The sequence below is a fragment of the Melanerpes formicivorus genome, unplaced genomic scaffold (assembly GCF_026170545.1).
Source record: "Melanerpes formicivorus ecotype bairdi unplaced genomic scaffold, bMelFor1.0.p_v2 SCAF_124, whole genome shotgun sequence".
NCBI lineage: Eukaryota > Metazoa > Chordata > Aves > Piciformes > Picidae > Melanerpes > Melanerpes formicivorus.
The window spans coordinates 1,204,305-1,216,968 of record NW_027142476.1 but is presented as its reverse complement, the minus strand read 5'-3'; the positions used below and the strand labels follow the sequence as shown (position 1 = coordinate 1,216,968).

Genomic DNA, 12,664 nt, shown 5'->3' with positions numbered 1-12,664 from the left:
TGCTCCGTTGCACTCAGCTCTTCATGGGCACATTGCTTATTCTCCTCCTCAGGCCGGTGTGGCAGCAGCAGCACCTGCAGCTCACTGTGTGCTGGCACTGCCCCAGCTTTGCTCTGTTGCACTCAGCGTTTCCGAAGCTCAAGCCGAACCGCGGCCTGGCCGAGGCAGTGCTGCTCTGCAGCAGCGCTCGGGGCATGGCCGGGAGCGGAGCCCAGCCCGGGCCGAGCCCCCCGCAGGCGGTGCGCCGGGAGCCGCCGGCTGTGCGCGCTGCCGGGCGCGGGTGGCCGTGTCGGGGGCGGGCGCAGGGGCACGGCGGCGGCGGGCCGCAGGAAGCGCTGCCGTCACCCGGCCCTGCCCCGCCGTGCCGGGAGGCTGGGCTGGGCTTGGCCGCGCCGGGCAGGGGCCGGGGCCGCCCCGCTCAGCGTAGCCAGAAGGGATGCGGCGGCGCACGCGATGAACTGGCGATCCGGCTCCCGCGGCGTGGTCCTCACCGCCTACCACCCCAGCGGCGGCGGCGACGGCCCCGGAGGGTGAGTGCGGGGCAAGGGGAGGCCGGGGCGGCGGCGGGCACTGCCCGGCTGGGCTCGGCAGGTGCGGCCCGGGGGGGGGAGCCGAGCCGGGGCTGTGCCGCCGAGGAGGAGGAGGAGGAGCGGAGCCGGCTGCTGGGGAAACTTTTGCGCGGGGAGAAGGTGTTCTGTGCAGCCTTGGGGGACCGTGCGCTTTTCCCCTTGCTACTCTCTGGTCTGCGTCCTCTCGGAATAACTTTCCTGGGGTGTTTTCCCCCTCTTCCTCCGGTGCCAAGCCCAGGTGTTTGCGGGGCTGTCGAGGGGCGAGCGGCAGCGACGGGCGCCGGCTGGTGTGGAGGTGTTGGTGGCCGGGAGTGAGCCCCGCGGCGAGCGGCGGGCCAGCCCCGCGGCGTGCGGCGATCGAGCCCCGCGGCGTGCGGGGAGCCAGCCCCGCGGCGTGCGGCGAGCCAGCCCCGCGGCGAGCGGCGAGCCAGCCCCGCGGCGAGCGGCGAGCCAGCCCCGCGGCGTGCGGCGAGCCAGCCCCGCGGCGTGCGGCGAGCCAGCCCCGCGGCGAGCGGCGAGCCAGCCCCGCGGCGTGCGGCGAGCCAGCCCCGCGGCGAGCGGGGAGCGAGCCCCGCGGCGAGCGGCGAGCCAGCCCCGCGGCGTGCGGGGAGCGAGCCCCGCGGCGTGCGGCGGGCCAGCCCCGCGGCGTGCTCCTCTGTGCCGGGCTGAGCACCGGGAGGGGCTGCAGCCTGCGGGGGGTGGGTGCTGCCCGGTGGCTTCTGGGGCAGCTGGACCGACCCCTCAGGCCTGAGGTGAGGCGGTTTGTGGGATGAAGATTGAGCTTCTCTCTCCACAAGGACATTGAGGTGCTGCAGCGTGTCCAGAGAAGGGCAATGGAGCTGGGGAAGGGTCTGGAGAACAGGGCTGGGGAGGAGCAGCTGAGGGAGCTGGGGAGAAGAGGAGGCTGAGGGGAGACCTCATTGCTCTCTACAGCTCCCTGAAAGGAGGTTGTATTGAGACGGGGGTCGGTCTCTTCTCCCTAGTAACAAGTGATAGGACAAGAAGAAACAGCCTCAGGTTGCCCCAGGGTAGGTTTAAGTTGGAGATGAGGGAAAATTTCTTTGCTGCCAGAGTGGTCAGGGATTGGAAGAGGCTGCCCAGGGAGGTGGTGGAGTCCCCATCCCTGGAGGTGTTCAAGAAACCTGTGGCCATGGCACCTGGGGACAGGGTTTAGTGGCCATGGTGGGGCTGGGTTCATTTTTGGACTGGATGTCCTTAGAGGCTTTTCCAACTGAAACAGCTCTAAGGTTCTACGGTTTTCATATCACCTCTTTTTACTGCTTTGTACTTTGCATTTTTCTTGCTGTTTTACTGTGATAAGCAGAAGGAAGGTGCAGGTAGTGACAAGGTAAACTTTGTAGAGCATTTGTCATTTTCCTTAAGAGATGGACAAAGTATCCCACTCCTGTGAAGGCTGTGCAGCTCTCAGTGTCCTACAAGATATAGAATTAACCAGGTTGGAAAAGACCTCTGGGATCATCAAGTCCAACCTATCACCCAACACCACCTCATCAACTAAACCATGGCACCAAGAGCCTCATCCAGGCTCTTTTTAAACACCTCCAGTGATGGTGACTCCACCACCTGTGTCTCCTTAAGTTCAGGTGAAACTTCCTGTGCTCTAGTTTGTACCTATTGCCCCTTGTCCTATCACTGGGCTCCACTGAGAAGAGCCCAGCCCCAGCCTCAAGACCTCCACCCTTTAAGTATTGATCAGCATTGGCAAGATCCCCTCTCAGGCTGCTCAGTTTAACAGAGGCACTGCTGGCTTATCCATAGCTGTGACCAGGGAGACCGCTGTGTGGAGAGGAGAGTTCTCTCCTTATGCCCCATTCAGCCTCGTCTTTTCCTTGCTGAAACTGCCAACAAATGTCCCCCTGATAAAAAAGAGGCTTTGATGAATGCTGAGAAGCCTGCTGAAACTGGGAAGGCAGTGAAAGTGGCACACTTGTTTCCATGGGTCCACAGGAAGCCTGTGTCTGATCAGAGAGATTAGAGTCTGATTAGCAGAAGATAAAAGGAAGTGCAGTGTGTCACCCTGGATGGAAGATAACTGTCAGACCAGGAGCCCGTGGCAAAGGCAAGACCTGAACTGAAATACAGCCTCCCTTGTGCTGGAACCACAGAGCCATGCCCCTCTTTTTATTGAGGTACTTCCTTCTCCCTCAGTAGTGTTGCTTATAAGTCCAGGTGTCACCTTAGCTCCATGGCTAAGAGCACTGCAGATCCAGCTGGTTGCTATTGAATGCAACATGAGGGCATTTTTTGGCAAGAAATCCTAAGATCCCCCACCTTCCCTCTTATTGTTTGGGGTGGTTTTGCCTCTCACCCCTCTCCTCAAACTCTCCCTGCTCCTTGTGATGCCTTCTGAATAAGGATCTGTGTATCCAAAAGGGGCCACTTCTCCCTTTCAGTGCAGGGCTGCCTGGATAAGTGGCTCTAAGCTGCAGAGGCTCTTAGCCCCCAGAGGCCCCCAGATGCATGAGCACAGTCCTGAGGGCCCCTCTGTGTCCTAGAAACGTGTCTCCTGTGCTAAAGCCGTGCTGTTAGGAGCAGTGATCTCATCAGGTTCCCACTCCTCTGCAGCTGCTGCTGGGGACAGCTTCCTGGGTAAACTTGAGACATTGCTATGTGGGTAATGGTGATCCTCCACAAGCTGTGCTGATGAGAGGTGAAGGCAGTGCAAGGGGGAAGGAGTGTGAAAAGCAGTCTCCTTTCTTTAATTGTAGCATATCAATGTGCACATTAAAGCTGCACACCACAGGAGATCCCCAGGGTGACTTGGCCTCAGTTCCACCCCAGCACTGCTGCTGCTTTCCAGGCTCTGCACATTTGCTCATTTACCTCCTTGAACTGAGATCCTGAAGGACACTTCTCTGCCTTTCTGCTGTGCCACTCTTAACTCTGGGCTTCAGTTCTGTTTCCCCTCTCCTCATTAATCAGAATCTTCTTGTCCTGGGGGACAACAGGATAGCAATGAGCCAGCAATTGCCTTTGTGGCCAGGAAGGCCAATGGCATCCTGGGGTGCATCAGTAGGAGCGTGGCCAGCAGGTTGAGGGAGGTTCTTCCCCTCTGCTCTGCCCTGTTGAGACCACATATGGAATAGTGTGTCCAGTTTTGGGCTCTCCAGTTCAAGAAGGACAGGGAACTGCTGGAGAGGGTACAACAAATGGCTACAGAGATGCTGAGGGCACTGGAACATCCTATACAGAGAGAGTGATTGCCCATTGGAATGTGCTGCCTGGGGAGGTGGTGGTGTCACCATCATTGGAGGTGTTCAGGAGGGGACTTGATGGGGTGCTTGGTGCCATGGGTTAGCTGTTTGGGTGGGTTGGATTGGTTGATGGGTTGGACACAATGATCTTGAAGGTCTCTTCCAACCTGGGTTGTTGTTGTTGTTGTTCTTATTCTTATTCATTATCTCTCTTGTGAGGAGAGGCTGAGAGAATTGGAGCTTTATAGTCTGTAAAAGAGCAGTCTGAGGGGGATCTCATCCATGCTGATCAGGGTGGGTGTCAGGAGGATGGCACCAGGCTTCTTTTCAGTGGTGCCCTGTGACAGGACAAGGGGTAAGGAGCATAAACTTAAACATATGAAGTTCCAGCCATACATGAGGAAGAAATTCTTTAGTTGAAGGGTGCTGGGGTCCTGGAGCAGGCTGCCCAGAGAGGTAATGGAGTCTCCATCTCTGGAAGCATTCAAAACCCTCCTGGACAAACTCCTGTGTTCACCTGCCCTAGGTGAGCCTGCCTTGGCAGGGGGAGTGGACTTGATGATCTCTGGAAATCCCTTCTAGCCCCTACCATCCTGTGATCCCAGCTGGTCCTGGTCCCTCTGCTCCCTCCTGCTCCCCCAGTGCATTCCCCCTTCTGGAGTGGGAGAGGTTGGGAATGTGGTGTTGATGGGGAAAGGGAGGGAGGGGAATGAACACTTGTTATTGTTTGGGCTTTTGAAATGGAAACAAACACAAGCAACATTCCTGTGGGATTGGGGGTTTTTGTTGGCCATTGCTCTAATTGCCTCCCTCCTTCCTCAATGTTCCCAAAATGGTGCAGTGCTGCATGGTAATGACAGAGCAGACAGCCAAAGCTGTGCAGTTCTGAACTATCTTCTGGAGATGCAGCCTTCCATTCTGCTCTGCACGGTGTGCAGTGTGCCAGTCCTGCCTGCCAGCTTCTGTGCTTTATTGCTGCTGTGGAGTTGGAGCTTCCTTTGCCTGGTTAAAAATACCACAATAAGAACAGCTTTCAGCATCTGGGTTAGCAGCTCTCTGCCAGCTTAGAAACCCTGTGATTTTTGCCAAGGATCAAAATAGTGGAAAGGCAGTGCAGTGCCAGCCTCAAGAAGGCTGGGGAGGGACTTCTGAGGGTGTCAGGGAGGGATAGGACTGGGGGGGATGGAGCACAACTAGAAATGGGGAGATTGAGATTGGCTGTGAGGAAGAAGTTGTTCCCCAGGAGGGTGGTGAGAGCCTGGCACAGGTTGCCCAGGGAGGTGGTGGCAGCCTCCTGCCTGGAGGTGTTTGCAGCCAGGCTGGATGTGGCTGTGAGCAACCTGCTGTAGTGTGAGGTGTCCCTGCCCATGGCAGGGGGGTTGGGACTGGCTGCTCCTTGAGGTGCCTTCCAGCCCTGACAACTCTATGATTCTGTGAAACAGCCCTTTTGGGAAGCTTGTCCTGGGCTGCATCAAAAGCAGTGTGACCAGCAGGTCAAAAGAGGTGATTCTGCCCCTCTGCTCTGGTGAGATCCCACTTGCAGCACTGCATCCAGTTCTGGTGCCCCCAGCACAAGAAGGAACTGTTGGAGAGGGTCCAGAGGAGGCTGCAAAGATGCTCAGAGGGCTGGAGAACCTCTTCTATGGGGACAGGCTGAGAGAGTTGGGGCTTTTGAGCCTGGAGAAGAGAAGGCTCCAGGGAGGCCTCAGAGCAGCCTTCCAGTACCTGAAGGGGCTCCAGGATTGCTGGGGAGGGACTTTTGACAAGGACTGGGAGAGACAGGATGAGGAACAATGGCTTTGAGCTGCCCAGGGAGGCTGTGGATTTCTCATTTCTGGAGGTGTTGAAGGCCAGGCTGGATGAAGCCTTGAGCAAGCTGTGCTGGTGGGAGGTGTCCCTGCCCATGGCAGGGGGCTTGGAGCTGAATGATCTTTGCAGTCCCTTCCAACCCTAACCACTCTATAATTTGTGCTGGATTATGGTGGTTTTTTTCACAGGCATTGCAATTACTGCATGTTAGAGAGGGCTTTGCAGGGCTGGGCAAGCATGGCCCTGGTACCTCCTTGGAGAAGCAATACCCTGGCTGTGCTCCAAGCGAAGTGGAGGTGGTGGAGTCACCGTCCCTGGGGGTGTTCAAGAGGGGATTGGATGTGGCACTTGGTGCCATGGTTTAGTCATGAGGTCTGTGGTGACAGGTTGGACTCAACGATCTTTGAGGTCTCTTCCAACCTTGGTGATTCTGTGCTGCTGTGAAAGTGGCCTCCTAGGGGAGGACTAGACTTCCTAACCACTTATTTTTCCTTCAGGCATACAGGAAGTCTTACTTCCTAAGGCTTCAGGATTTTACTGATCTAATAGTTTGTTGAGCTGCTTGATGTTAGGAAGAAATTCTTCCCAGAGAGATTTGCCACTGGAATGTGCTGCCCTGGGAGGTGGTGGAGTCACCATCCCTGGAGGTGTTTAGTTAGAGCCTGGCTGAGGCCCTTGGTGCCATGGTTTAGTTGATCAGATGGTGCTGGGTGAGAGGTTGGACTTGATGATCCCAGAGGTCTATTCCAGCCTGGTTCATTCTGTACTTTCCTATTTGTTTTGCTTTTTTGTTTCCCCTTTCAAGGCACAGTGAGGCTGTGACATTTCCTTTGGGAAAGGCTTCCCCTCCCTCTGGTTCACTGGGCTAAATCTAGAGCAACCTAAGTGGGATTCCTTCCAAGTTTGACAGTTGAGGAATATTGCCTTGGCAGTGGTGATGAACAGAAGGGCATCAGAGCTGCCAGCCCTGCCAGAGGGGAATTTATTGCACATTTGATTTTAAAGTAGTGGTTGAAGGAACAGCTTCATCTAGTGTGGCTGTTGGTTGTGGGTGAGCTCTGTGGTGTATCTGAAGTGGTTATCCAGGAGCTTCTTCAGAGGAATCACAAAGGCAGATAGCCCAGCACCAAACTCAATTTTGATAGCTGGTTGTTTGGGTTTTTTTAATCTGTATTGCTTCAGTTTTCTCACTTCCCAGTTTTAATCCATTGATGCTCTCTTGGCTGCATGCTGCTTGCTTTGTGGTGTCACCTCCTTTTCTGTAGGATGTCCATGCAGAAGCTTTTTGTGCAGCGATAGAATGGTTTGGGTTAGAAGGGACCCCAAAGATCAGCCAGTTCCAACCCCCCTGCTATGGGCAGGGACACCTCCCACCAGCCCAGCTTGCTCAAGGCCTCATCCAGCCTGGCCTTGAGCACCTCCAGAAATGAGGAATCCACAGCCTCTCTGGGCAACCTGTGCCAGTGCCTCACCACCCTCACTCTCATTCAAGAATATCTTCCTAATCTCCAGCCTAAATCTGCCCTCTTCCAGCTCAAAGCCATTGCCCCTCATCCTATCACCAGAGGTCCTTGTCAGAAGTCCCTATCCAGCTCTCCTGCAGCTCCCTTCAGGTACTGGGAGGCCACTTTTAAACAATTTCTTCTCCTTTTTTGGCATGAAAACATTTGTCTTTACATGAACTGTGGAAACTAAGAATGAATCTGATAGGCTTCAGTCCAGGACCCTGTAGATCTATCACACTCATCCCTGTGAAATCCTCACTCTTAAGCACAGAATTCTAGTGCCCTTTAGATTTCTTGCTGGGGAGCTTGACCCCATCTGCAGTGGCAGAAAGGACTGCAGGGCCTGTGGGTTGTTTGCCAGCCACATGTTGGCATTGCAGGTATTGGTCGTTCCTCATGTGGCTTTGTGGACAGTCAGAGAACCACAGAATCACTGCTGAACTTGTAAGAGGCCTTGGAGATCAAATCCAAGCACTCCCCTAGAGCTCACAACCCCTGCTGCTGAGCCACTGCCATTAACCCACGTCCCTCAGCACCACATCCATGCAGCTCTGAAACCCCTCCAGGGATGGGGACTGCAGCACCTCCCTGGGCAGCCTGGGACAGTGCCTGAGAGCCCTTGCTGGGAAAAAGTTTTTCCTCACAAAATACCATTCAGAGTCTTCCACAGATTATAACCTCTCAGGATTCTCAGCCACTAGAACAGGCTGCCCAGGGAGGTGGTTGGATCTCAATCCCTGGTGGTGTTTCAAAGAGGCAGAGATGTGGTGCTCAGAGACATGAGTAGAGCCTTGGCTGAGTTAGAGAGGGCTTAGACTGGAGAGCAGCCAGGCAGAAAGGGACCTGGGGGTAGTGGTTGACAGCAGCTGAACATGAGTCAGCAGCATGCCCAGAGGGCAAGAATTCCAATGGCATCCTGGCCTGCATCAGGAAGAGTGTGGCCAGCAGGAGCAGGGAGGTCATTGTGCCCTGTGCTCAGGACTGCTTAGGCCACACCTTGAGTCCTGTGTCCAGTTCTGGGCTCCTCAGGTCAAGAAGGACATTGAGAGACTTGAAGGTGTCCAGAGAAGGGCAAGGAGGCTGGGGAGGGGTCTGGAGCACAGCCCTGGGAGGAGAGGCTGAGGGAGCTGGGGTTGCTTAGCCTGCAGAAGAGGAGGCTCAGGGGAGACCTTCTTGCTCTCTGCAACTCCCTGCAGGGAGGTTGTAGCCAGGTGGGGGTTGGTCTCTTCTGCCAGGCAAGCAGCAGCAGAACAAGAGGACACAGTCTCAAGCTGTGCCAGGGGAGGTTTAGGCTGGAGTTGAGGAGAAAGTTCTTCCCAGCAAGAGAGATTGGTCACTGGAATGTGCTGCCCAGGGAGGTGGTGGAGTCCCCATCCGTGGAGGTGTTCAAGAGGGGATTGGATGTGGCACTTGGAGCCATGGTTTAGTTGTCAGGAGGTGTTAGGTATTAGGTGATAGGTTGGACTTGATGGTCTCTGAGGTCTTTTCCAACCTGGTTGATTCTGTAATTGTGTAATCTTGAAGGTCTTTTCCAACCAAATCATTTCTCTACCTTCAGAGTGCTCAGTCTGTGTGTGTTGCCTGTAGATAAGATGTGCATGTCTGTAGAGTCTGTAGGAAATAGTTTACAGGTGTGGTCACAGTCCATGTGAGGAGCATCCAGTGGCTGAGGAATAGGCTGCAGCACACCCTCAAATGACTGCCTGCAGAGTACCTCTGCACGTCGTGGTTGTGGGGCACTTTGGGGCTCACTGCTGGGGCCAACTCTATCACTCGAGGCCCCCAGGGCATGAGGCAAGGAGGTATTTTCAGGAGCCTCAAATGCAAGCCAAGTAGTAGCTAAATGATACTAGATGGGGTGGCTGCTGGAGGCTGGCTTTGCTTTTCTCTGCATACCTTTGTCCTGCCTGGGAGGTGCTGTTCTGTGCTCTCCCTCTGGTGCTGCAGCAGGTTGCGGTGTGAGTCACAGCCTCCCGTGCCTGCTCCCAGTGAATCACTGCTTGCTCACCAGCAGCCAGCCTGTGCTCCTTGGCTGACACTTCAAGTGCACCTCTTCAACTTTCATCTGAAGAGCAGTTTCAGTTTTGAATAGAATAAACCAGGCTGGAAGAGACCTTCAAGATCATCAAGTCCAACCTATCACCCAACACCACCTAATCAACTCAACCATGGCACCAAGCACCACATCAAGTCTCCTCCTGAACACCTCCAGGGATGGGGACTCCACCACCTCCCCAGGCAGCACATTCCAATGGGCAATCACTCTCTCTGTATAGAACTTCTTCCTAACATCCAACCTGAACCTCCCCTGGCACAGCTTGAGACTGTGTCCTCTTGTTCTGGTGCTGGTTGCTAGAGAGAAGAGACCAACCCCCACCTGGCTACAACCTCCCTTCAGGGAGTTGGAGAGAGCAAGAAGGTCTCCCCTGAGCCTCCTCTTCTCCAGGCTAAGCAACCCCAGCTCCCTCAGCCTCTCCTCACAGGGCTGTGCTCCAGACCCCTCCCCAGCCTCCTTGCCCTTCTCTGGACACCTTCAAGTCTTTCAATGTCCTTCTTGACCTGAGGAGCCCAGAACTGGACACAGGACTCAAGGTGTGGCCTGACTGAAGCTTTCCAAGCCAGTGCCTCTTTGTCATCGTGCACTGCTGGCTCTTCATGCTTCTAATGACTTCTGAAGAAGGGCTCCAACTTTTCATAGAGTCTAGGACATGAGGAAAATTTCTTTCCCTGTGAGGGTGATGGAACACTGGAGCAGGCTGCCCAGGGGGGTTGTGGAGTCTCCCTCTCTGGTGATATTCAAACCCCACCTGGATGTGTTCCAGTGTGATCTGCTCTGGGTGACCCTGTTCTGGCAGTGGGGTTGGGCTGGATGAGCTTTCCAGGTCACTTCCAACCCCTAACATTCTGTGACACCCTAGGCTGGGTTTGTTGTAGAGAAGTGCCCTATTTTGTGGGTTGCTGTGCAAGGCTGCACAAACCAAGGAACTCAATTTTTCTCTCTCTGTGTAAATAGGGGCTCTGGTAGCTTTGCAGTGGTACCATCTGTGTGGGGATGGGGACAAGGGAGGGGCATAAAATACTCTACAGGCAGCTGTGGCCTCAAGCAGTCATTGTTTGATCTCCCTGAGAAAGAAACCAGATGATAGACGACCTCTGAGCATGGGAAAATGACAGAGGCTGCTGCTCTGAGGTCCTCACAAGATAGGACATTTTCAAATGCTGGCTACATTGCAAGTCACCCAAACAAGAGGGTTTCCTCTTACCTTACCACAATGGCCTGCCCCACTCTTTGCTCAGACATCTGCTGAGTTTAATCTGAAGCCTCAGTAGTTTGCATCCTAAGCCAAGAAGAAATCCAGTAGTAAGCAATCAGGTCTCCTGGAGAAGAGAAGGCTCCGAGGAGACCTAATTGTGGCCTTGCAGGATCTGAAGGGGGCTCCAAGAAAGCTGGGGAGGGACTTTTGAGGGTGTCAGGGAGGGATAGGACTGGGGGGGATGGAGCAGAACTAGAAATGGGGAGATTGAGATTGGCTGTGAGGAGGAAGTTGTTCCCCATGAGGGTGGTGAGAGCCTGGCACAGGTTGCCCAGGGAGGTGGTGGAAGCCTCCTGCCTGGAGGTGTTTGCAGCCAGGCTGGAGGTGGCTGTGAGCAACCTGCTGTAGTGTGAGGTGTCCCTGCCCATGGCAGGGGGGTTGGAACTGGCTGAGCCTTGAGGTCCCTTCCAGCCCTGACAACTCTGTGATTCTGTGATTTGATGCCTTTTTTTTCAGGGGCAGTTTCCATCTCCACTCTTTCAGAGAGCAAAACTCCTGTTCCATTTGCTCTCTTTTCCCACCAGTGACTCACTGTTGGAACTGGAGTCCAGTGAAATCCATGCTGCAGGGCTGCAGCTCTGGGGGATACATGAAGTGCTCTGTCTACCAGCAGTAGGGCAGTGAGCTCACATGCTGCTTAGTCACAGCTGGCTTGGGTTGCTGGAGCCTTCTGCAGTTTCATTTGCAACCTGCTAGCACAGCACAGCTTTCAGGTTCTCCATGTCATCACAGCATTTCTTGCTCCTAACCCTGCTAACCTCTCCTTTGTGGTGCTGGTATGGATGGTTCAACCTTCCACCTGTTGCGTCACCTCTGCAGAGAAGAGTGAGAGGGGGTTTAATCAATGTCTATCAATAGCTGAGGGCTGGGGGTCAGGAGGGAGGGGACAGGCTCTGCTCACTTGCTCCCTGGGATAGGACAAGGGGCAATGGATGGAAACTGCAGCACAGGAGGTTCCACCTCAACACAAGGAGGAACTTCTGCACTGTGAGGGACCCAGAGCCCTGGAGCAGGCTGCCCAGAGAGGTTGTGGAGTCTCATTCTCTGGAGCCTTCCCAGCCCTGTCTGGATGTGTTCTGTGTGACCTGTGCTGGATTCTCTGCTCCTGCTCTGGCAGGGGGGTTGGACTGGATGATTTCTTTGGGTCCCTTCAAATCCCTGACACCCTGTGGTCCTCTGACATTCACTTTGTGGTTTGTGAGGCTGTTGTCACACAAGTGCCACAAACCCTGGCTTTGAATAGAATGGAATAAACCAGGTTGGAAGAGACCTTCAAGATCATCATGTCCAAACTATCAACCAATCCAACATCACCTAAACAACTAACCCATGGCACCAAGCACCCCATCAAGTCTCCTCATGAACACCTCCAGTGATGGTGACTCCACCACCTCCCCAGGCAGCACATTCCAATGGGCAATCACTCTCTCTGTGTAGAACTTCTTCCTCACATCCAAAATAAACCTCCCCTGGCACAGCTTGAGACTGTGTCCTCTTGTTCTGCTGCTGGCTGCCTGGCAGAAGAGACCAACCCCCACCTGGCTACAGCCTCCCTGCAGGGAGTTGCAGAGAGCAAGAAGGTCTCCCCTGAGCCTCCTCTTCTCCAGGCTAAGCAACCCAAGCTCCCTCAGCCTCTCCTCACAGGGCTGTGCTCCAGACCCCTCCCCAGCCTCCTTGCCCTTCTCTGGACACCTTCAAGTCTCTCAATGTCCTTCTTGACCTGAGGAGCCCAGAACTGGACACAGGACTCAAGGTGTGGCCTAAGCAGTGCTGAGCACCGGGCACAAGGACTTCCCTGCTCCTGCTGGCCACACTCTTCCTGATGCAGGCCAGGATGCCCTTGGCCTTCTTCGCACCTGGGCACACTGCTGGCTCATGTTTAGGCAGCTGTCAGCCAGCACCCCCCAGGTCCCTCTCTGCGTGGCTGCTCTCAGCCACTCTGACCCCAGCCTGTAGCTCTGCCTGGGGTTGTTGTGGCCAAAGTGCAGCCCCTGGCACTTGGACTTGTTGAATGCCATCCTGCTGGCCTCTGCCCATCTGTCCAGCCTGGCAAGGTCCCTGTGCAGAGCCCTTCTGCCCTCTAACAGATCAGGGTCCTAATGGAGCTCACTGTGCATTGTGTCCTGTCTGAGCCCTCGATCTGCTTGAGCTCTTCTTGTGCAGTGCAGTCCTCACTGCACAGGCACTGCTGCTTGCACTTAGACCCCCATTTAACATCTGCCATGATGATTAAACACCACTAGCTCATCAGG

The 12,664-nt window shown here is 55.0% G+C and overlaps 1 protein-coding gene across 1 annotated transcript in view; it reads left to right on the top strand.

Annotated features, from left to right (window-relative positions):
- The first annotated feature begins 453 nt into the window (after positions 1-453).
- The window catches only part of ARHGAP18 (Rho GTPase activating protein 18), a 56,493-nt gene continuing 44,282 nt past the window's right edge, over positions 454-12,664 (top strand). The window contains exons 1-3 of the mRNA XM_068167890.1: positions 454-530; positions 2,349-2,502; positions 3,086-3,179. Of these exons, the coding sequence (XP_068023991.1) occupies positions 454-530; positions 2,349-2,502; positions 3,086-3,179 (325 nt within the window). The remainder of the gene's footprint in view (positions 531-2,348; positions 2,503-3,085; positions 3,180-12,664) is intronic.